This window comes from Antechinus flavipes, chromosome 4 (assembly GCF_016432865.1).
Source record: "Antechinus flavipes isolate AdamAnt ecotype Samford, QLD, Australia chromosome 4, AdamAnt_v2, whole genome shotgun sequence".
In the NCBI taxonomy this organism is placed as follows: domain Eukaryota; kingdom Metazoa; phylum Chordata; class Mammalia; order Dasyuromorphia; family Dasyuridae; genus Antechinus; species Antechinus flavipes.
In genome coordinates, this window is record NC_067401.1 from 8017247 (window position 1) to 8038611 (window position 21365).

Here is a 21365-nt window from a genome sequence, read left to right on the forward strand (position 1 = left end):
AAATACAGTGCCGCCTTTGAGTATGTACAGGGAGGTAAGGTTTCCAGGAATCGGGAATCATTCTTGCTACCCTATGCTCTATTGTGGTAGAGTTTCCCAGTTTGGAAATACTGAGAGATGAATTAGATGCTGTTGCAGGTTTTTCCTGCTTCTGACCTGTGAACTCTACCTCTGTGTCTATTACAACCATGACTGTCAAGGCTGAGAGGAGGCCGCATCAGAGGGGGAGGATAAAGGCAGAAAGGCTTAGGGGCTCCCCAAGGATTTAAAGCTAGAAGGGATCTCAAGTTCGAGGAAACGGGCCTTGAGAGGCTGGGTCACTTTCCCAGAACTTTACAGCTACAACTCACTGGGACAGGATTCAAATTCAGCTCTCCCTGTCTCAGCCTGTAGAGGAGACTGTCCAAATCTAGCTTCAGACGCTAGCTCTGGGACCCCGGGCTCATCACTCTTCTCGGGTTCCTCTTCTACAAAATGGGGACACTCCCCAGCTCCTATGGCTGTTGTGAGCACGGGACCCTCAGCCTTGCTGATGGCTTCCGATGCCGGGGCATCGCAGGAAGGGGCAGCAATATCAGTAGGACAGTCCTCACCTGCGGGGAGCTCCCATTCTAACCGGGAGGCAGCTCATGGAGATCTCAGCTGTAAGTCCGGCGGAGGCTTTCGAGGAAAGTCCTGAGGCCCCACCACCCGTCTCCCAAGGATCGGGGCTGATCATGCAAGACCACCCGCCCGCCCTCTGCCTGTCCATCAGCCATTCATTCATTCGTTTATTATGCTCTGCCTCCATTGCTCCTTGGTCTGAATCGCTGAATGGGCGCTGCCTCAGCCTAAACATCCCGAGGTCTCCCCCTGCATCCAGCCCCGTCCCCCGGCGTCCTGACCTCTCTCTGGCCATGGGAGCCACGTGGCTCTGGAGGGGAAGGTGAGGCCGAGGACCTCACACAGCCCCCCTCACGGCAGCCCATTTCCCCTGCACATCATGGCCGTTCCCTCCCCTCACACAAGGGTCAGCTCGGAGAAGGAAGGGCAGCCACCAGTCCAGGGTCAGAGCGGCCCGACTTCCGGGCCTTGCTCCTTCCTAACAGAGACTGCAGTGCGGGCTCTCAGACATTCATCACAACACCCCCACCCTGCGGAGAGAAGGAGGGCTCGCAGGCCCTCGCACCTTCTCCCACCCCTCAGGTGCCAGAGAAAGCGTCAGAGCATGCGCACTCCTCCCCTCCCGCTCTGCCTCCCCCGCCCTCATTGGGGAGGAAAAAGTTGGGGCTGCGCCTGCGCAGTCCTCTTCTCCCCGCTTCCTCCCTTACTGGCTCGCCAAGAGTCCGGAGCTGCAAGTCTGGCCTCAAGCTGCCGTACCGGGGCCTCTCCTTTAGGACCCATTCCCACGATCTATTGCGTGACGTGTCTGGGAAATAGGGGGGCTTCTCCCATCACCCGATACAAACATATACCTCCAATTCATGGGCATTCTGGGAAATGGAGTCCGAAGCGGAACTTTTCTGGCCTCGGAGCGCGCGCAGTAGCAGCCGCGGGCCACGAGGGGGCTCCAGAGCGTCCTTTCCCGGGAGAAGCTCAGCCTTCAGTACCTGGCTGCACCGGTGAGTTCCCGGGAGCCTGGTCGGCTGACACCTTCCCCCAGAGCTTTTCGATGAGGACATCCAGGCCAGGACGTGCTTAACGTGCGTTCTTGTCTCCTTCCATGGAGGGTCGGCGCCTCGAGGAGCTTCTGATTCACTTGGGCCGAGCCTTAGCCGGCTGAACCAAAAAGGACCCTGAAATCCTTCTCTCATAAGGACCGAACTTAGCCTCACACTCTAGATCTAAGGGACAAGCATGAGCATAGAGGGGCCCTGCCTATTTCTGTTCTGCTTTCTTGTGATATCCGTGAGGAGCTTCTACGGAGTAGATTCTCGGGAAATGCTGACCCTGGAAAGCCCCCTTAAGCCCATTCCCATCACTGTGTGCATCCTGTTACTCCCACTATTGTATACCTCCCTAAACCTATCCCCATCGCTGTGTACACCCTAACGCATTCCCATCACTGTGTGCATCCTGTTACTCCCACTATTGTATACGTCCCCATCACTGTATACACCCTAACGCATTCCCACCACTGTGTGCATCCTGTTACTCCCACTATTGTATACGTCCCCATCGCTGTGTGCACCCTAACGCATTCCCATCACTGTATACACCCTAACCCATTCCCATCACTGTGTGCATCCTGGGATTGCTTTCATTCCCACCACTGTATACCGCCCAAGCCCCTTCCCATCATTGCTTTAGACTATGAGAAACATATTTTCTTGTATAACCGCTGCTTGTAAGGGAGTTACCCAACTGCCTTCTTTTTGCTTCTGTTATCCCTGCCTGCTTTGCTAGTTACGAGCCTATATAAAATCTGCGCCTCAGTTACTCTACATCGAATGCTTTGCAGGATAGTCCCATCCGTCAGGCAGCTTATTAAACTCTCCACTTTTAAAATCCAGTCAGTTTCTACTGCCTCAGTTTCCCTGGGGTTCCACGCCCAGCGCTCTGCAGAGTGCTGGCACACAGGAGGCAACTGGCAAATGCTCATTCATTCATTCATGAGAGGAATCTTCATATCTAAAGAGGTGATTCCCCTCCCCCCACACATACATACCCACACACCCCAAACCAGTTAAGATGGCGGCACTCAGAAAGGAACTTCTGCATCCTAACTATTCATCTTGGGGTTAACTGACCAGCAAGTGTTTGCCAGGTGCCCAGCCCTGGTCAGATGCTGAGGGGTTACAGAGCACACCAAGGAGCAACTCCTGCCTCCAGGGAGCTTGTGTGAGAAAAAGCAGCATGAGCATCTAGAACTCTCTGGCCCAACACCCTGATTTCACAAGTGAGGAAACCGAGGCTTGGAGGGGAAGTGGCCTGCTTCAAGGAACACAGCCAGCATAAATCAGAAATAGAAATCGAACTTTCGGAGTCTTCCTTACTCCCCACTCAAGATAAGCAATGTTGTGCCACAGGTCCCTTCCAATTGTCCTGCCTCAGTTTCCCTCAATTGTTCTGCCTCCATCCCTCTGGTTGCAACACCACCCTTCCCTCCTAACCATTAGGATTGAGACATTTTAGGGCTGGCTACACTGAGATTATAAACTGTAAATGTTTAATCCAAGCAAGGAGACTTTAGACATCATGACGTTCCCTACTTACCAGAATGTCCGGTGCCTCCCCCCATTCTGTCATTGTTCTTCTTGATCCCAATGTATCAGAATGTCCCGTGCCTTCCCCCACCCGGTCAGAACCGGATTGATAGTCTGCTCTCCTCTCAATGCTCTGACTCTGTGGCTGCCTCAGGCTGTTGTGCCACCGATCTCTTTTATTATTCTGACTCAGATTCCCTAATTATCCTGACTCAGTTTCCCTAATTTTCCTGACTCAGTTTCCCTAATTGTTCTGCCTCAAGTTTTGCTTAATCCTGCAAACCCACCCCTCCCTCTTAATCAGAATATTTGATAAGGATAAAAGATCTTATGTTTCAGAATGTCAGAATGCCTCTCCCCATCCCAAGCTATCAGACACCGTCTCGTCAAAATGCCTCCCCCCAGCTCCGGGGTGCCTCCCCCCGTTATGTCATCCCCATCTCGCCCCACCCTCTCAGAGTGATGGAAACTGGCTGGGAATGGGAACCCAGGGAGCCGAGTTCGAATTCTGACTTCCTCATCTGCTTCCCGTGGGAATCGGATTCAAGGGCTTAGAGGAGCCCCCGCAGGGACCCTCCAGGCACCTCCGCCTCCGTTCCCAGCGCAGACCCAAGACAGCTTGTGGCGCTCTCTAGTTGAGAGCCAGACCGCAGAGCATTCTGGGATATGTAGTTCAAGTAGGCCCGTTCGATGGGCAGGCCGGACGCTGGTTTGGGACTACACTTTCCAGCATGCATCAGCCAGATCTCTGCCCACACTCCTCTCCCCCCCTTCCTCCGCCGCTATGCCTCCAACCAGCCCAAGGAGGAGCCCTCGAAAGGGGAATGCGTGGTGAGAGTCCTCTCTTGCCAAGAACAAACTTCAAGTGACGGTTTTTCGTGCAGGTGCTAGAGGGTGGGGCGGGGTGAGGGAGTCTGAGTGCGCAGGCGCCTCTTCTCCCCTCCGCCCATTCCCTCATTGCCCCGCCCCTTGCTCTGAGTATGGAGCTTGGGGTTCCCCAACCTTCAGAAGGTGCGAGTGAAGTGTGTGCACGCGCGCGCGCGCTAAGAGAGCTTGTGCCCACGCGTGTCCGAGAATGCGTGTGCACGGCTCCGCATTTGCCTGCCTGTGGATGGATGGGAGGGAGGGTTTGGGACGTGAGTAGGTTTGCCTGTGGAGCAGTGGGAAAGTTCACGGGTGGGGGTGGGGGAGTCCCCGCAATGACTTGGATGATCTGTGAGTCCGAGTGACCACGAGTGACAGGGATTCCTCCCTGGCTCCTGCTGCTGCCCCTCCCCGGTATTCTCAGGGCCCCGGGACACCCCCACCTGAGGACACGCACCTGTACTCCAAAAGGAAGATGGCAAAGGAAGCCCCCAGGCCCAGCCCACGGTGGTCACAGCAGCTCCTGAGCCCCTGGTGGGGCCACAGGGAGAAGTCGTGGGAGCCGGCAGAAGGGACCATGGACTACTTGGCCCCAGAGTTTGGGGAGAGAGGTGAGGAGGGTGGTGGGAGGAGGGTCCTGCTCCTCCACAGAAGCCCCCACGCCTTCCCAGTGTGCCCCGGGGCTGGCCCCATCCAGCCGATCAATGATCAATGAGTTCCCAGGCTGCTCCTGCCGGGGCTGAAGGCAGAATTCCTGGGGGGAGGCTGCAGTTAATTTCATCAGGGACTGTCGGCTCAGGAGGAGGGGGAGCCTGGGGCTGGTGGACCCCATGACTGCTGTGTCTCCCTCCAGCTCAGCCTGCGGAGGCAGCTGCTCCCCCTCACAGTGGCAGGATCCCGGAGGAGGGAAGGATGTTCCGGACGCAGGTGAGTCCCGGGGTAGGAGTATGGGAATACTTTATCCCGGTGTTCAATGCTCTCCGGCCCCAAGTCCCAGCTTCAGGCCTGTGCTCCTTTAATTGCCCCCTTCCTCCCCCCCCCCCCCGAGTCCTCCATCCCTCTGAGACCTGATAAAGACAGGGTAGCTCCAAAGAACTGGCACGTCCCCGGGGCAGGAATGAACAGAGGGCCAGATCCAGTTGGGAAGCGAACAATGGCGGCTGAATGCTGCCGTGGTGCAACGAGCATTGGCTTTGCGTGAAGACCCGAGTTCAAATGCTGCCTCGGAGGCTTGTTAGCTGCGTGGCCCTGGGCAAGTGCCCTGTTTGGCTCAGTTTCTTTTTCTGTAAAATAAGCTGGAAAAGGAAAGGTCACACCCCTCCCACATCTCTACCAAGAAAACCCCTAAATGGGGGCGCAAAGAGTCAGACACGACAGAAAAACGATCGAACAAAAAGGAGAGTCATGAAGGTTCAAAAGAGGGCTAAAAAGTTGTATTGGCGGCCTCCACGTCCATAAGCCCCTGGGATGCTCGATCCAAATGGAAGTGTCTGCAACTTAAAGATCTTACATCGAGGGAAGGATTGTCTCTAGAGGCACACGTATGTATCCATGTATAGGCACACATGTATGTGCATGAATTTATACATACGGATGTATTAAGTAAACATTTATTAAGCACCTGCTGTGTGCCAGAAAAGTGCTAAGCGCATAGATAAGATACAAGGAAGAGACTAGAACAGACCAGGAGGGAGAGTGGTAGAGAGGCTGAATAGGAGCAGGGAAGAGTGTCGGGAGAGGAGTTGAAAGCAGAAAGGAAAGAGTGTGTTTTTGGTGCCTCATCATTACTCAGACATTTGTAGAGTCCCTTGTTCAATCGGCACTTGATGGCGTGCGCCCATAGCAGACCATCCCAGAGCAGTGGGTTCGTTACATTTAGGTTTGAGAAGGTAACATTTAGGAACATGAAAAATGGGATGGGGAAATGGAAAGAACTTAAGGTCAAACTGGAAGCAGAATAGAAATTGTAAGAGGAATAAATGTTTCATATGAAAGAAAAATTTTCTGACATATTGGGATCTGACATTAATTAATTGAAAAGTAGAAGGGAGGATGTTAAGAAAAAAAAACAGGATTTAAGATTTTTTAAAATAAGATTTATGGGATTTATTTATCTATATATTATACACATACACACAAATGATAGCTGTTTTCAGTTATTTAAGTAGATTTTCCCTTATATCCCTTTTCCTCCTTTATCAGCAAGGTATCCCTTCTAATCCATAAAAGAAAAATGAAAAGGAATAGAGAAGAAAAAAGTTCAGCAAGACTGAAAATAACCTAAAATTATGCTCAGTAGAGAGTGAAATTGCCTGAATAGTTACTCCACAGAATTAGCTAAACATTTTATTTAAAAATTACTTTCTGGTTAGTTTAGGAACATACAAAGACATACACATATACACACACACACATATATACACACACATATATGTATACACATATGTGCAAACTTTTAAAATTCTTTATTATATGTAGGAGATAAGAAAGAAGACTATAGGGGAAAAGGCAATATTAAAACCGAAATGATCAAATATATAACACTTAACATGTTAAAATTTTAATTTTACATTTAATATATATAATATGTATATATATTTATATTTATAAATAAATGATCAATTAAATACTGCATATTTGATATCTTTTATTTTGACATTGCCTAAATTTCCTTTTGTAGTCCTTTTTCTGCTCTTCCCATATAAAGCAAAGGCTTAAAAAAGAGAGAGGAAAAAGATGGAAAACAAAACCATGATGACTACATTGAAAATTTTGGAAAATATGCAATATTGTACAGGCAGGAACCTCCCACTTCTGCTAAGGACTAATCATGCTCTCTTCTTCTAACTCCTCTTTAGAATCATTGAGATTCTACAACATTCACTTTTACTTGTTTTTGATTGTTGGTTGCTCCATTTATATTGGTACAGTCAGCATATTCTTTTCTTGGTTCTCCTTACTTCGGTTTGTATCAGTGTTTGTAAATCTATCGTTCATCATTCCTAGCAACACAGCAGAATTCCATTCACATGACATGGTCTGTTTCGCTTTTCTCCAGTTGATGGACATCCACTTTGCTTCCAAATCTTTGCTACCACGTGTTTAATTCAATACCTGACCTACAGTAGGCTTTTAATAAATGCTTGTGGCTTGATTAATTGCTCTATGTCGAGTCTTTCTTTTTAATCAGTGACCTTCTTGGGATATATGCCAAACCAGGGAATCTTTGCGTCAAAGGATATGGACACTCTCTCTGCATTTTTATATAATTTCAAGTTGCTTTTGGGAATATTATGCTAATTCACATATTCAGCAGTATTGCATTAATGTGCCTGTTACCATTCCACTCCAACATTGTTTATGCCCATTTTTGGTCATCTTTGCTAATATGCTGGGTGGTAGGTGAAGCTTCAGGCCGGTTTTGATGTGCATTTCTCTTATTAAAAATAAACCAAAAAAGATCCTAAACCTTATGATTTTTCAAATGTAGAGAATTTCAGGATGTAAAGAGTCAGTATTAGAAGCTAAAAAGAAACTTTTGACCTGGGACTGGGGACAAAAAAAAAAAATCCACCTTTGTATTAAGGAGTTCTGTGTACTCTATATTGGCTAATTTTATTATCATTTTTATCATCAATTATCATTCTCTGATAAATCATCAAAACATGTGTATGAATAGTTCTTATGGAGAGAAGTACAAACTAATAACAAGAAGAATGTCCCAAATCACTGATAATAGAAAAGAGATTTTTTTTAATAATACCATAATTTGGTCTTGTGATGAAGAGAGCCATCTGCACCCAGAGAGAGGGCAGTGGGAACTGAGTGTGGACCACAACATAGTATTTTCACTCTTTTTGTTATTGTTTGCTTGCATTTTGTTTTGTTTTTTCTCATTTTTTTTTTCCTTTTGGAATGGATTTTTCTAGTGCAGCATGATATTTGTGGAAATATGTCTAGAAGAATTGCACATGTTTAACATATATTGGATCACTTGCCAATGGGGGAAGGGGAGAAGGGAGAGAAAAAATTAGAACACAGGATTTTGTAGGGGTGAATGTCAAAAATTATCCATATATATTTTTTGAAAATAAAAAGCTATAATTTAAAAAAATGAATGTTGAAAACTATCTTTACATATGATTGGAAAAAAATAAAATACTACTAAATGAAAAAGTGTAAATAAAATTAAAAAAATAATGCTTCATATAAAAATACCATAATTTTCCTGGATGTCCTCCTTCCACTACTGTGATGGGTGAAAAATGAAATAATGGTGAAAACTCAATCTTCTGAACTTCTGGATTTATTTACATGGCATGCTACTTTTCATAACAAATGGGATCCAGTTCTTCTCAGCTTGGCTCTGGATCCCAAATACAGGGATAAACAGATTTCTATGCATTAAAAAAACAAACAATGAACAGAATGTAAATCAGGACACACGATTAGGTCATCTGATTTCTAATTGGAGGAAAGATTACGGGATTAGTAATTTATGAGGGGAAGAGCAAACAGATGAGATTCCCTGAAATTAGAAAGATATCCCATGCTCCTTCTCTATCAAGTGTTTATTCAAGTAAAGGAACATGGAAACAATACAGAGTGATTGACAACACAGGGTGTTTTCAGATCATTCAAATGAATTACTTGAGGGTGTATAATTGTGAGAAAACTTGCATTAGTCTTCAGATCTGACTGAGTTTCTGGTCAGCATTACCTCAGTCCTTGTTTAAAGGCCACTAAGCAACAAGCTAGGGTGGTCCAGCCTTACAAGACTAGATTCAAACAATGCAGTAAAGTTTTCTCACAAAGCAAAAATTGGACTAGATGCATAATTGAATAGAAAGGGATTTGAGCTTCCTCCAGAACTGAGTCCCCAAATGGAGTCAGTGTAGTTCACTCAATTCCTGTATCTCCAGAAATTCTTCCCATATAAATATTATTTTTTGAAGATGAAAAGCCAAAAAAAGAGGAAAATAATCACTAAAAGTTATTGAGAGATCAGAAATCTCTGAAAATATGGGCCATGGAACACCCTTGTGGATTTCCTATTTAACAAAGCTGGGAGATCTTTTCTTCCAAGTGATGCTTTTTTATATCACATAACTTTTTTATTGTTTTATAGTTAATGGACTTCTACTATGTTTCCAAACCTTTACCATCACAAAAAATGTTACAATAAATATTTGCAAGATGGTAAGAAATTTACTTTCTTACCATCAGTGGCCCCCTTTGTATATAAAACTAATAAAATGTATGGGTCAGAGAGTTATGGATGCACAATTCTAGTTGCTTTCAAAATGGTTGTACCTATTCCTAGCTCTATGAACAACATGCCTATCTTTATTTCTTCTCTCCTTTTAAATATCTCCTCTTTTGTGCTTATGTTAGTTTTACTTGTTAGCTTTCTGAATTCTTAAAATGCACATTCATTAATCTTCTCATTTTTAAACTTTCATTTTAATGGATGCTCTCACAATTATAATTTTCCCCTTGACAACTGCTTTTAGCTGCATCTTGGAAATTTTGGTATATCATCAAAATTTTCTTTCACATAACTATTGATTGTTTCTATAATTTTTTTTCCTTTGGTCTAGTCATTATTTAGGATTTTATTGTTAAGTCTCCAGTCTTTTGCTTATGTTCCCTAAAGTGATTCATTTTTTTGTTTGTTTTGTGTTCCATAAAAGATGTATTTACTTTGTGTGTCTCTGATTCTCTGTATTTCTTTCTGTGTCTCTGTGTCTGTCTGTCTCTGTCTCTGTGTCTATCTCTCTCTTTGTGTGTCTCTGTCTCTGTGCCTCTGTCTCTCTGTTTCTGTCTCTCTCTGTCTCTGTCTCTCTCTCTCAATTCCCACCCAACTCTCTTCCCTATGATTCACCTCTAGGCAGAGTATTGTGGGATTTTCCTCCACCATCAATCTTCATATTTGACTTCGCCTTTCTTTTGTCCTTGTCTCTTTAAACACACTTATAAGGAAAACTCCTAATGGGCTCTCTATTGTTATTTTATTATTAACCCCATAGGTACCTTTTTCTTTTTTAGTTTTTCCTTCCTTCATTTTCTGGAGTGATTAATTTTGTATCTGCACCTCTTTGGCTGCTGTTTTTACCTTTTTCATATTTTCTATTGTATATGGTGTTTGTAAAGCAAAAATCTGCTTAGGTCTAATTTTCTTTGTAGGAATGCTTAAAATACCTCCTTATTATTGAACATATATCTTTTTTCAAGATATATTTGATATATATTGGTTGCAGAGCTTACCTCCTTGGGTTATAGCTTACTTCTTTGCTCAAAGAAATACCGTTCTCTCCTTTGGTTTCTGGTGGGTGGAGAATAGTCTTTTTTTTTTTCTTAATAACTTTTTATTGATAGAACCCATGCCAGGGTAATTTTTTACAGCATTATCCCTTGCATTCATTTCTGTTCCGATTTTCCCCCTCCCTCCCTCCACCCCTTCCCCCAGATGGCAAGCAGTCCTTTACATGTTGAATGGGTTACAGTATATCCTAGATACAACATATGTGTGCAGAACCGAACAGTTCTCTTGTTGCACAGGGAGAATTGGATTCAGAAGGTAGAAATAACCCGGGAAGAAAAACAAAAATGCAAGCAGTTTATATTCCTTTCCCAGTGTTCTTTCTCTGGGTGTAGCTGCTTCTGTCCATCTTTGATCAATTAAGGCTCTCTTTATTGAAGAGATCCACTTCCATCAGAATACGTCCTCAAACAGTATCGTTGTTGAGGTATATAATGATCTCCTGGTTCTGCTCATTTCACTCAGCATCAGTTCATGTAAGTCTCGCCAGTCCTCTCTGTATTCATCCTGCTGGTCATTCCTTACAGAACAATAATATTCCATAACATTCATATACCACAATTTACTCAACCATTCTCCAATTGATGGACATCCTTTCATGTCCCAGCTTCTGGCCACTACAAACAGGGCTGCCACAAACATTTTGGCACATACAGGTCCCTTTCCCTTCTTTAGTATCTCTTTGGGGTATAAGCCCAGTAGAAACCCTGCTGGATCAAAGGGGATGCACAGTTTGATAACTTTTTGAGCATAGTTCCAAATTGCTCTGGGTGGAGAATAGTCTTGTGTTATTCATATTTTCTTTCCTTTATATTTGAAAGTCTTTCTTTTGGTCACCTGTACAATTTGCTTTATGTCAGTGGAATTGTTCAATTTAATCACTGTGGAAGGAATGGAGCCCAGATGGCAAATCAGAGGCAGCAGGGTTGCTGAAACCTCCAAACAAGTTTAAAATAATGCTGAAATCAAACTTAGGATGGCAGAGCTGATAAAAGGTCAGGTTGAGTCACCGAGTCCTTTTTCTAGAAAGCTTTGGAGGTTGGCATGAGAGGTCTGTGATCCTGGGGGGAGGTCAGTCCAGAATATCCGTGGATGATGGACATAATAGTGGTGGGCTTCAATGGGAACGGCAGGAGCAACTTCAGGGGCTCTCAGCCCAGACATGGCAAGAAGGTTGGACAACTACTCAGAGATTACAGGGGATGCCCTATTGGAGCCTGGGGCAGCTGGGATTGATTGGCCACAGTCTCCAAAAAGGCCTAGACATGATACAAGAAATTATGCAGTGAGGGATGGACAGCCTGCACTGGTCGTCTGTGTTGGAAGAGGCTGAGAGGAAGATCCCCTGTGTGCTAACTGATTTCTCTAGAGATTTCTCTGGAATCGCTGGAACTGGAGACAAAGGTCACTAGACTGTAAGGGGGGGATTGGGCTAGAATCTTGACCACTGGAGAGAGGAGCCTTATCACAAAGAGGTATAAAGAGCTCCTCTATAAGTTACACACATTATATGTTGTTAGGAAATGTTGTGACAGAGAAGGACACACGATTTTATTCCAAGTCTCCACAGTGTGAAGGAGAAAGCAGAGTGACTTCAAAGGTTGGACCTGGGAGAGCTTTGGCTAGTTCTGGCCTTCATGGAAATAGGGTTTGTTTTGTTTTTTTGCTGGAGCAATTGGGATTAAGTGACTTGCTCAGGATCACATAGCTAATAAATGTTAAGTATCTGAGGGCAGATTTGAACTCAGGTCCTCCTGACTTCAGGGCTGGTGCTCCAACCACTGCACCACCTAGCTGCCCCATTCTTCCCCTCCCTCCCCCAGTGTGACTGTTTGATTTTTGTATTGTCTATCCGAAGTGATCCTGCTGCTGATTCCTTGGTATGATCTGGTACCTTATGAGTAATGTGTATGATTTTCTTGGGATTAATTTGCAGAGAGAATTTGGCCCGGTGGTTTGAGCTATCAGAGAACATTAGTACAAAGTAAGGGCTTTGAAGAATGGCTTGAACTAACACAGAATGTGTCTGATTCAGGCCTCGGTGACCTTCTGGGACGTGGCTGTGGACTTCACCTGGGAGCAGTGGAGGGTCCTGGAGCCGGCCCAGAGGGCCCTGCACAGGGACGTGATGCTGGAGAACTTCCAGAACCTGGTCTCTGTGGGTAAGCTGGGATTCAGAAGTTCTCGGCCAGGGAATCCTCTTTGTTCTCCTGACCCCGATGCACCTCAGAGCGCACAGGCTGCCCCTGACCCTTTACATGGAGCTGCTCCTCTTCCCTTCTCATCATGTCTCCTTAGTGATTCTTTTATTGTTCCACATGAGTTACCGTGTCACAAACTGCTTAAAGTAGTTACCTTAACACATTCCATGTGATACCTTGTCCCAGCCCTTGTCTCTGACTTAGAGCATCACCTGCTGTAGGGAAAAAGATTGACCTTTGTTTCCAGGGAAACCTTGAGGTCATTAAAGGAAGTCTGTCATTGCCCCAAACCTGTGCAGCCTCCTGTTCAGTGATATTCACCCCTGTGCTACAGGAAACACAGAGGGGTGGGGTGTGTCAGGTCCCAGCAGGGGGTCAGGTCCTACAAGGGGGTCAGGTCCAAGCAGGGGGTCAAGTTAAGAAGCCTTTCTGTTGAGATTCCCTCCACTATTCCTGCTTGGAGGCAGTGCTGTGCTGATGGCATTGGTTCTTAGGACATTGTAGAGCTTTCTTTTTTTTTTTTTTAAGGTATAATAAGGACAAAGACACCATTAAAGGGAAGGCACTATGAGGGAGAGAGAAAGTACTTCATAGTGGGTTTGGGCCTGAAATGAACTTAGTCATTATAGAGTCTTCCCAAAGGAGTCTCAGTCTCCAGAGTTTGGTCTGGTCAGCCTTAGGCAAAAAGTCAACTGGATGAAAGGGTCTATTGCCCTATATTTAGGTTAACAGTTGCCTACCACTGGTTCTTTCCAGGACAGAAAGTACAAATAGATGTGGAATTGGGCATGGAATTGTGAACCATCCTCCCATAGAATCCAGAAAAGGGCTTTGAGATCCCTCGGACCATCTGCTGTGCTTTCTTACCTTCCTGATGCTCCCTGACTAGAACTGAACTCCCAAAACCCTTGCTATCTCCACCATTTTCTCATTTATCTCCCCTGTGTAGGGATTCCTGTTTCCAAACTGGATGTCATTTCTCTCTTGGTGAGAGGAGAAGTGCCATGGAGGTCCAGTGGAGAAGGCCAGAGGGTCTTTTGCACAGGTCAGTGAGTGAAGTGGGAATCATCTCCCTGAATTTGTTATGGTTCTAAAGAGATTTACTAAACTGTAGGACATAAGAAGATTTGCTTGGTTTTTTAGCCCTTCTAATTTATTGCAATATTTCTTCCTGAAAGATCACACTATCTAATAGTAGTTGTGCAAAAACATATTTCTTATTTCTTCATGGTCCAAGTGACAACAAATTGTATAACTCCTTTTATTTTATTTTTTTTAATTTTTATTTAATAATTACTTTATATTGACAGAATCCATGCCAGGGTAATTTTTTTTTTACAACATTATCCTTTGCCCTCGTTTCTGTTCCAATTTTTTTCCCCTCCCTCCCTCCATCCCCTCCCCTAGATGGCAAGCATTCCTTTATATGTTGGATATGTTGCAGTAAATCCTAGATACAATATATGTTTGCAGAACTGAACAGTTCTCTTGTTGCACAGGGAGAATTGGATTCAGAAGGTAGAAATAACCCGGGAAGAAAAACAAAAATGCAGATAGTTCACATTCGTTTCCCATGTATAACTCCTTTTAATTCATTTGATGGATATGTGAAAAAACATAATGTTTATAATGGAGAGTTTGAACAGTTTTTATTATAGTTGTTGCTATTTGTGTCCCCTAAAAATTCTTTTTAATTTATCTTTTTCAATGACCTTCATTTTCTTTTCCTTTTAAATTTTTATCATTTTTTTAATCCAAGCTTGATAAACACCAGTTAATATGAACATTTCCATATACAAAGAGTATTGTACATGAAACTGTGAATCTGATTTAGCTGGTTTCCTTTTATTTTTTTTTTTCTTTTCTTTTTGTAGGGTATTCCTCTGCCAAAAAATCTCTTCTTTATAACAAATATGCATCAGTTGGTGAAACAAACAAATACTGGCTGTGTTCAAAAATAGGTTTTATTTTGTACCTCTCATATCACTTTAATTTTCATTCATAACAAATCCTCCACATAGAGCCATCTCTGTAACAAAGAATAAAAGTGAAAGAGTAAAAAAGAATTTCCAGAAAACTAAAGAATGCATCAATGTCTGCAGGATTCCATCTTCTTCATCCTTCCCTCACTATTAGAAAGAAGAGGCAGCAGTATTTTCTCATTTCTTCCTTATGGCCAAGGATGGTTAATAGAATTACACCATTCACTTTATAGGGTTTTTTTTTTTTTTTGGTCTTTTGTTATAGTCTTTATATATTTTTCTAGCACTTCCTACTTGACTCTGTATCAGGCCACATAAGTCTATTATGAAGCATGCTTCTCTGAATTCTTCATATTGATTCTTCTATTCCTTAATCCCTACGATATTTTTTAGCCATTCCCCAAACACTAGACAGCTATATTCTTTCTAAGTCTTTGTGACTACAGAAAAAACTGTTGTAAATATTTTGCCATAAATGAGATCTTTCCTTTTATTTTTGTTCTATTTGGGATATACACTTAACTAGAAGGTCTCTGGATCAAAGGATAAATACTTTCTAACCTTAATTTTAAATTGTATTCCAAAATGGCTAGAGTATCTCACTACTTCACCAGCACTATAATATTTATATTAAATAGAAACAAATTATAAATACACAGTATATCATATGGTACAGCATAATATATGATATGTTGTATATGATATATTTTGACATATCATACAATGTATTATAAATAATGTATATCATACATATAGTAGCTAAACAAGAACTTAAATTATAAATATATAAATTATAAGATTATAATAAGTTAGGTAGTATTTTTATTGTTTACTGCAACACGAGAAAGCAATAATAAATATATAATTTTTACATAATACTTTTTGGCTTGCAAAATCCTTTACAGATCTTACCTTGTATTCTTCCAATTATTTATGTTGTTCTTTTGTTAGGTTCTGTCTTTTGCCTTTTTTTTGTATTTTGTATTCTCCACTTATCACAGTGCCTGTCACATAATAGATACTTTAAAATATGTTTTGATTGATTAATATCCTGTAGTTGAGTTTATGTCTTTAGCGTGTGTTGATAGATGGACTCCCAGGTGTTTTATGCATGTTATATCTATTTGATTCAGTCTTCTTTTTTCTATTATTTTCCATGAGTAAAATAATTTTTATTCAATTTTATTAAAAAAAATTTTTATTACTTCATATATCTTCAGTTGGTTTGTGGTTGAGTTTTTCACATTCTGTACTCTCTCAATGCAATCAAGATGAAATTTCATCTAATGAGCCTCATTGGCTGCCACAAAGTAAGCTCCCCTTAGATTAAGCATCCAGAAAAATAAAATCCCTGGATCTTTTTTTTCTCTGAGGAACAGCTATTTAGCCAAACTTTCCCTGTTTTGTACTTGTAGACATGAGTATATAAATGTATCTTTCAACAAAATTTTTAAAAATAAATATCTTTCAGATTCCACAGGTGATAAAACCAGCTTTGGAACCAAAGATTTGTGTCTAATCGAGGGCAGTTGCATAGGAGCATCATCAGAGAAGATTCTGCCAAAGGATACTACTGGTTATTCCCAGATGGGCAAAGTTAAGGAATATGATATTAATTTAGAAGAACAGAAGGACATTCAGGAGAAACAATTTAGAAAAGTAACAAGCAATGCCAGTATGATTTTTAGCAATGCCAGGGTACCTCAGTATAAAACATTTGGGAGACATTTTAATCCGGGATCAACCTGGAAAGAGACAATGGGAAAAAGCATCTTTAAATATAAGACATTTGGAAAGCACTTCAGCCATTTTCCTGACCTGATTATTTCCAATGCTTTCTTCTTTTGGCAGAAGTATTCTAAGTCTAACAAATGTAGGAAACCCTTCAGTTATCACTCAGACTTACTTAAATTTCATAGACTTCATGTTAGAGAAAAGCTACACAAACAGAATAAATGTGGAAAATCCCTTGGCAGAAAATCAAATAGTAACAAATTGCAGAGAATTCATTCAGGCAAAAAATATTACAACCATAGCAAATATCAGAAGTCCTTTAGGTACAGAAAAAGTTTGACTAAACTTAATGCAGTTCAAATGCGGGGGAAATCCTTGGTTTATATTAAGTTTGAGAAAGCCTTCATCAAAAAGGGACACCCGATTGCCCATCCGAGGATTAATATTAGCAAGAAACCCTTTCAGTGTAATGAATGTGGGAAAATTTTCAGTGAGAGAAAAAACCTTATTAGTCATCAGAGAACTCATACTAGAGAGAAATCATTTTTATGTAGTGGATGTGGAAAAAGTTTCAGCCAGAGGGCACATCTTATTAGTCATCAGAGAATTCATACTGGAGAAAAGCCCTTTGCGTGTAATGAATGTGGGAAAGCCTTCATCCGAAGAGGACACCTTGTGACACATCAGAGAATTCATACTGGCGAGAAACCTTTTGTTTGTAACGAATGCGGAAAAACATTCAGTGAGAGGAGAAACCTTATTAGCCATCAGAGGATTCATACTTCAGGAAAACCTTTTGTGTGCAGCGAATGTGGAATAGGTTTCCGGCATCGAGTAAGTCTCATCATTCATCAGAGAACTCATACAGGAGAGAAACCATTTGCCTGTAATGAATGTGGAAAGGGCTTCAGACAGCGGGGTCACCTTATTACACATAAGAGGATCCATACAGGAGAGAAGCCTTTTGCATGCAGCGAATGTGGGAAAACTTTCAGTGAGAGGAGAAACCTTCTTGCCCATCAGAGAATTCATACTGGAGAGAGGCCCTTTGCATGTAATGAATGTGGGAAAGGCTTCCGATGCAAAGTCAGTCTTATCACTCATGAGAGATCTCATAATGGAGGAAACCTGTTTGAATGTAATGAATGTGGAAAGAGCTTCAGCTGGAAGGCAAGCCTTATAATCCATCAGAGAATTCATACTGGGGAAAAACCATTCACATGTAGTGAATGTAACAAGTCCTTCACCCGAAGGGCAAGCCTTATCATCCATCAGAGAATTCACACTGGAGAGAAACCCTTTGCGTGTAACGAATGTGGAAAAGGCTTCAGCCAAAGGGGGCACCTTATTACACACCAAAGAATTCACACTGGAGAGAAACCCTTTGAATGTAGTGAATGCAGGAAAACCTTTAGTGAGAGGAGAAACCTTATTACTCATCAGAGAATTCACACTGGAGAGAAGCCCTTTGCATGCAACGAATGTGGAAAAGGTTTCCAATGCAAAGTGAGCCTCATTACCCACCAGAGAACTCATGGTAGAGAGAAACACTTTGCTTGTAAAGAATGTGGGAAAGCCTTCGGTGAAAGGGCACACTTTATTACCCACCAGAGAACTCACACTGGAGAAAAACCCTTTGAATGTATTGACTGTGGGAAAGCCTTCAGTGTGAGGGGAAGCCTTAATAGACACCAAAGAACTCACACTAGAGAGAAACTCTTTGAATGTAACGACTGTGGGAAAGCTTTCAGCCAGAGAGGAAATCTTATTAGCCATCAGAGAACTCATTCAAGAGAAGCACCATTTGCTTGTAATGAATGTGGTGTTTCCTTTATCAGGAGGACACATTTTATTAAACATCAGAGAACTCATCCTGGAAAGGAACGTTTTGCACATAATGAAAGCGGGACAGCCATCATTGACCAGGAACTGCTCAAAAGCCATTACAGGAGTCATGCTGGAGACAAACCCTTTGCATGTGACGAATGTGGAAAAGCCTTTAACAAGAGAGGATACCTCATTAGACATCAGAGAAATCATAAAGGAGTAAAACATTTTGAATGCAGTTAGGATAAAGAGTAGCCCAAGAGAGTTCAATATTAGTGTGGCGGAAGGTATCCAGTCCAGTCCCCCGGAATCTCTGCGTGGCCCTATGCTATTGAAGTCAGTGACTTAGAAGACACAATCGTCCAATTTTCAGATTATCCAAAAGTGAGAGGGATTGCTAACATACTGTATGGCAAAGCCAGGATCCAAAAAAAATCTTCTCCAGTTTGGGCAATGGGCTATACACTAAGAAGATGACATTCAAGAGGGAGACAGGCATTCAGGAGCTTTTGCCAATCAATTAGGAAGCGTTTATTATGTGGGAGCTCATGGGAGCTTTCTTCAAAAATTTGATGGACTATCGAGTGAAAGGTATGTTCTGATTGCCCCCACAGTCAAAGTTGAGCCATGGGATGGGGATGCATTGAAATATATTGCATTGAAATTCAGCTCGCATTAAGGAAATAATACGGAAAGATCACAACTGTTAGAAGACGAGAGGGACTGGGTTAACCTTTCTGGCCTCAAATTAGGCTCTAGTAATCTAAAACGTATTAAGCATCTACTCTCCAGGTACAGCTGGGAGACAGAAATCTAGATTTTTAAGGTAAACAGGCTGTGGGAAATAGGATGGCTGCAAAGTTGGCTGATGCAGCTGATGGTAAGCAGCCAGCCAGCAGCTTGGTCATTGAATTTGTAGCTCAATCCACTCATCAGCAGAGAAAGTTTGAGCCCAAGATGCCCCAGGAACTGGAGGTATTTTTTTTGGCTTTCCTGTGATTCTTTTTCATGCAAGGAGAAGGATTCAGCATCAGGGCGGATAGAAAGATAACGAGTAGACTGCTGAAAGGGATGGAGCATCTTCTGGAAGCTCTTCGATATGGGGGTGAGCTCAGTTTTCAGTCCTGCTCTAAACAGACCAGGCTAGTTTTGCAAACCTAGGGTCCCTGCCATATAACTGGGCTGGTTATACCTTTAAAAACAACTACCGCCATTAACCAACAAATGTGAAACTGACTTCAAGACAATGGGTCCGGGGACTAGGCATTAATCTACTGATACAACTTTTTGTTCTCCTAACTATAAAATCCAGTACACTGGGGGCAGTCAGGGCTTTCCTGCAGCAAGTAGCAAAGCTGAAATTAGAACTCAGGTCCCTAAGGTTCAATGGTTTGAACTTGACAACTTTTCACGTGACAGTCCTTTACAGTCATGTCACCCCAAGCTTATACATGTTATTCTAGAAAAAGCTTGACTTCTCAATCAAACTTTTTATAGCTTTTGTTTATTTAATCAATTCAGAGATATTACATATAATAACTGTATTCTGTGATTTCCATGTATCAAAAAACAACCACCATGTAGATATTCAACTTGGGGTAACCCAGATGGAGTGTCTGACGTGTATAAGAGTTGAAAGCTACTTTAACCCTCACCTCACTTTTCCTGCTATTGCTTCATTTTCCTAGAAATTTTCAGCCTGTATTCTAAGGCATATAAAAAGATATTTGTCTTATAAATTAATAAAAATGAAGAAAAGTCTTAATTACCTCTGTCCTCTTCTAGTTGACCTGGAGAATCAGCTTTTCTCTGAAACTCCTTTCTTTATCTCAGCCTTTTTGGTCTTTGTTTAGACAACATCAGTGTTATGACTCGTGTTATTTTATAATAGCAAATAATAAATCTTTGCAATGTGCCAACAGTCATCTCTGGGCTTTTTAAGGGCAGGGGAAAGATGGAACAAATTATTCTCCTGCCCCCGTCTCTGACTCAACCTTGGAAACCGGATGGTAATTCTCTTGGAATGGTATTCCAATTCTCTCCAGAATTCTCTGTGGGATAACTCTTTATAAAATAGGACTTGAACTCAGTGCTCTTGCTAAAAACTAAATCTTTTCCTCTCATGGATTCTTCACAGGTGCAACTTTACAAAAATAATCATTAAAAACTGACAGTTTCTCACAAGATGGGTGACTAACAGTCCTTTCATAGAGGAAAATTGTCTTTCTTTTCTTCAGGAAAAAAGTTATACTATGTCCCTTCTTTTACAACACTTTCCCCAGTATTCTTTTCTCTCTTAATACAGTCCTTGTGCCCATAGTGCCAGGGACAGAGAAGGCAACTTAAGTTGGAGAAAGCAGGCTACACTAGGTCCCTCCTTTTGCAATACTTTCCCCAGTATTCTTTCTCTCTTAATGCAGTCCTTGTGCCCACAGTGCCAGGGATGGAGAGGGCAACTTAAGTTGGAGAAAGTGGGCTTTTCTCCAGGTGAACTTGGGTCATTCTATTATTAAAGAAGACCTTGCTATGAAGTGTGGTTTTTTTCCTGATGCTTAAGAGATTCTGTGTTAGAACTGGGGAATAATTTATGCCATTTTCAAATAATACACAGGAAAACAACATTGAAAGGCTCCAGTGATTTCTTGAGCACGGCTCCGAGTTGCTTTCTTGAGGGCCGGGATTGCGTGATTTTATGACAGAGTGTCTGCCAATGCAGATTGGAATGAACACATTGCCAGGGATGCTCCCTGATGTCATTGTCCTTCTTCAAAAGGAAGGGCAAACAACAACAACAACAAACAAGGGAAGGATGACACAGTAGAAGAATGGGAGTTTGGGAATCAGGACCCAGATTCAAATCCTACCTTTTTTCCATTACATCCACATGATCAGATCAGGGTCTCTAGGATTCAGTCCCCTCTCCTATAATATCATTTAAGGTTCTTTCCAGCCCTAGTCTAATCTTTTTTTAAAGTCATATCAGGTGTGTGTGTATATGAGGAAGGATTTGATGCATTTGAACAGGTTCATTTATGACACAAATGACAGAATTGTAAGTCTCCAACTCAAAAGTATCTTAGGGGCATCTGATTGAATTTCATTTTTACAGATGAAGAAACCAGGCTGAAAGAGGTTAAATGTCAGATAGATAGCAAGTAGCAGAGCTGAAATTAGAACTCAGGTCCCTAACTTCAAGTCCAGCATTTCCAGTGAACCATGTTGCCAAATATGGTTGCCATGTTGCAACCAT

At 42.3% G+C, this 21365-nt stretch overlaps 2 protein-coding genes across 2 annotated transcripts in view; one reads left to right on the top strand and one right to left on the bottom strand.

Annotated features, from left to right (window-relative positions):
* LOC127563075 (zinc finger protein 260-like) overlaps positions 1 to 21365 on the bottom strand; it is a 298396-nt gene that overhangs the window by 117467 nt on the left and 159564 nt on the right. The gene's annotated exons all lie outside the window — the stretch shown is intronic.
* LOC127561186 (zinc finger protein ZFP2-like) lies at positions 12328 to 19452 on the top strand. Its single transcript, XM_051996473.1, has 2 exons — positions 12328 to 12533; positions 16026 to 19452. The coding sequence occupies exons 1-2, from the start codon at positions 12392 to 12394 to the stop codon at positions 18356 to 18358; spliced, it is 2475 nt and encodes an 824-aa protein (XP_051852433.1). The 5' UTR covers positions 12328 to 12391; the 3' UTR covers positions 18359 to 19452.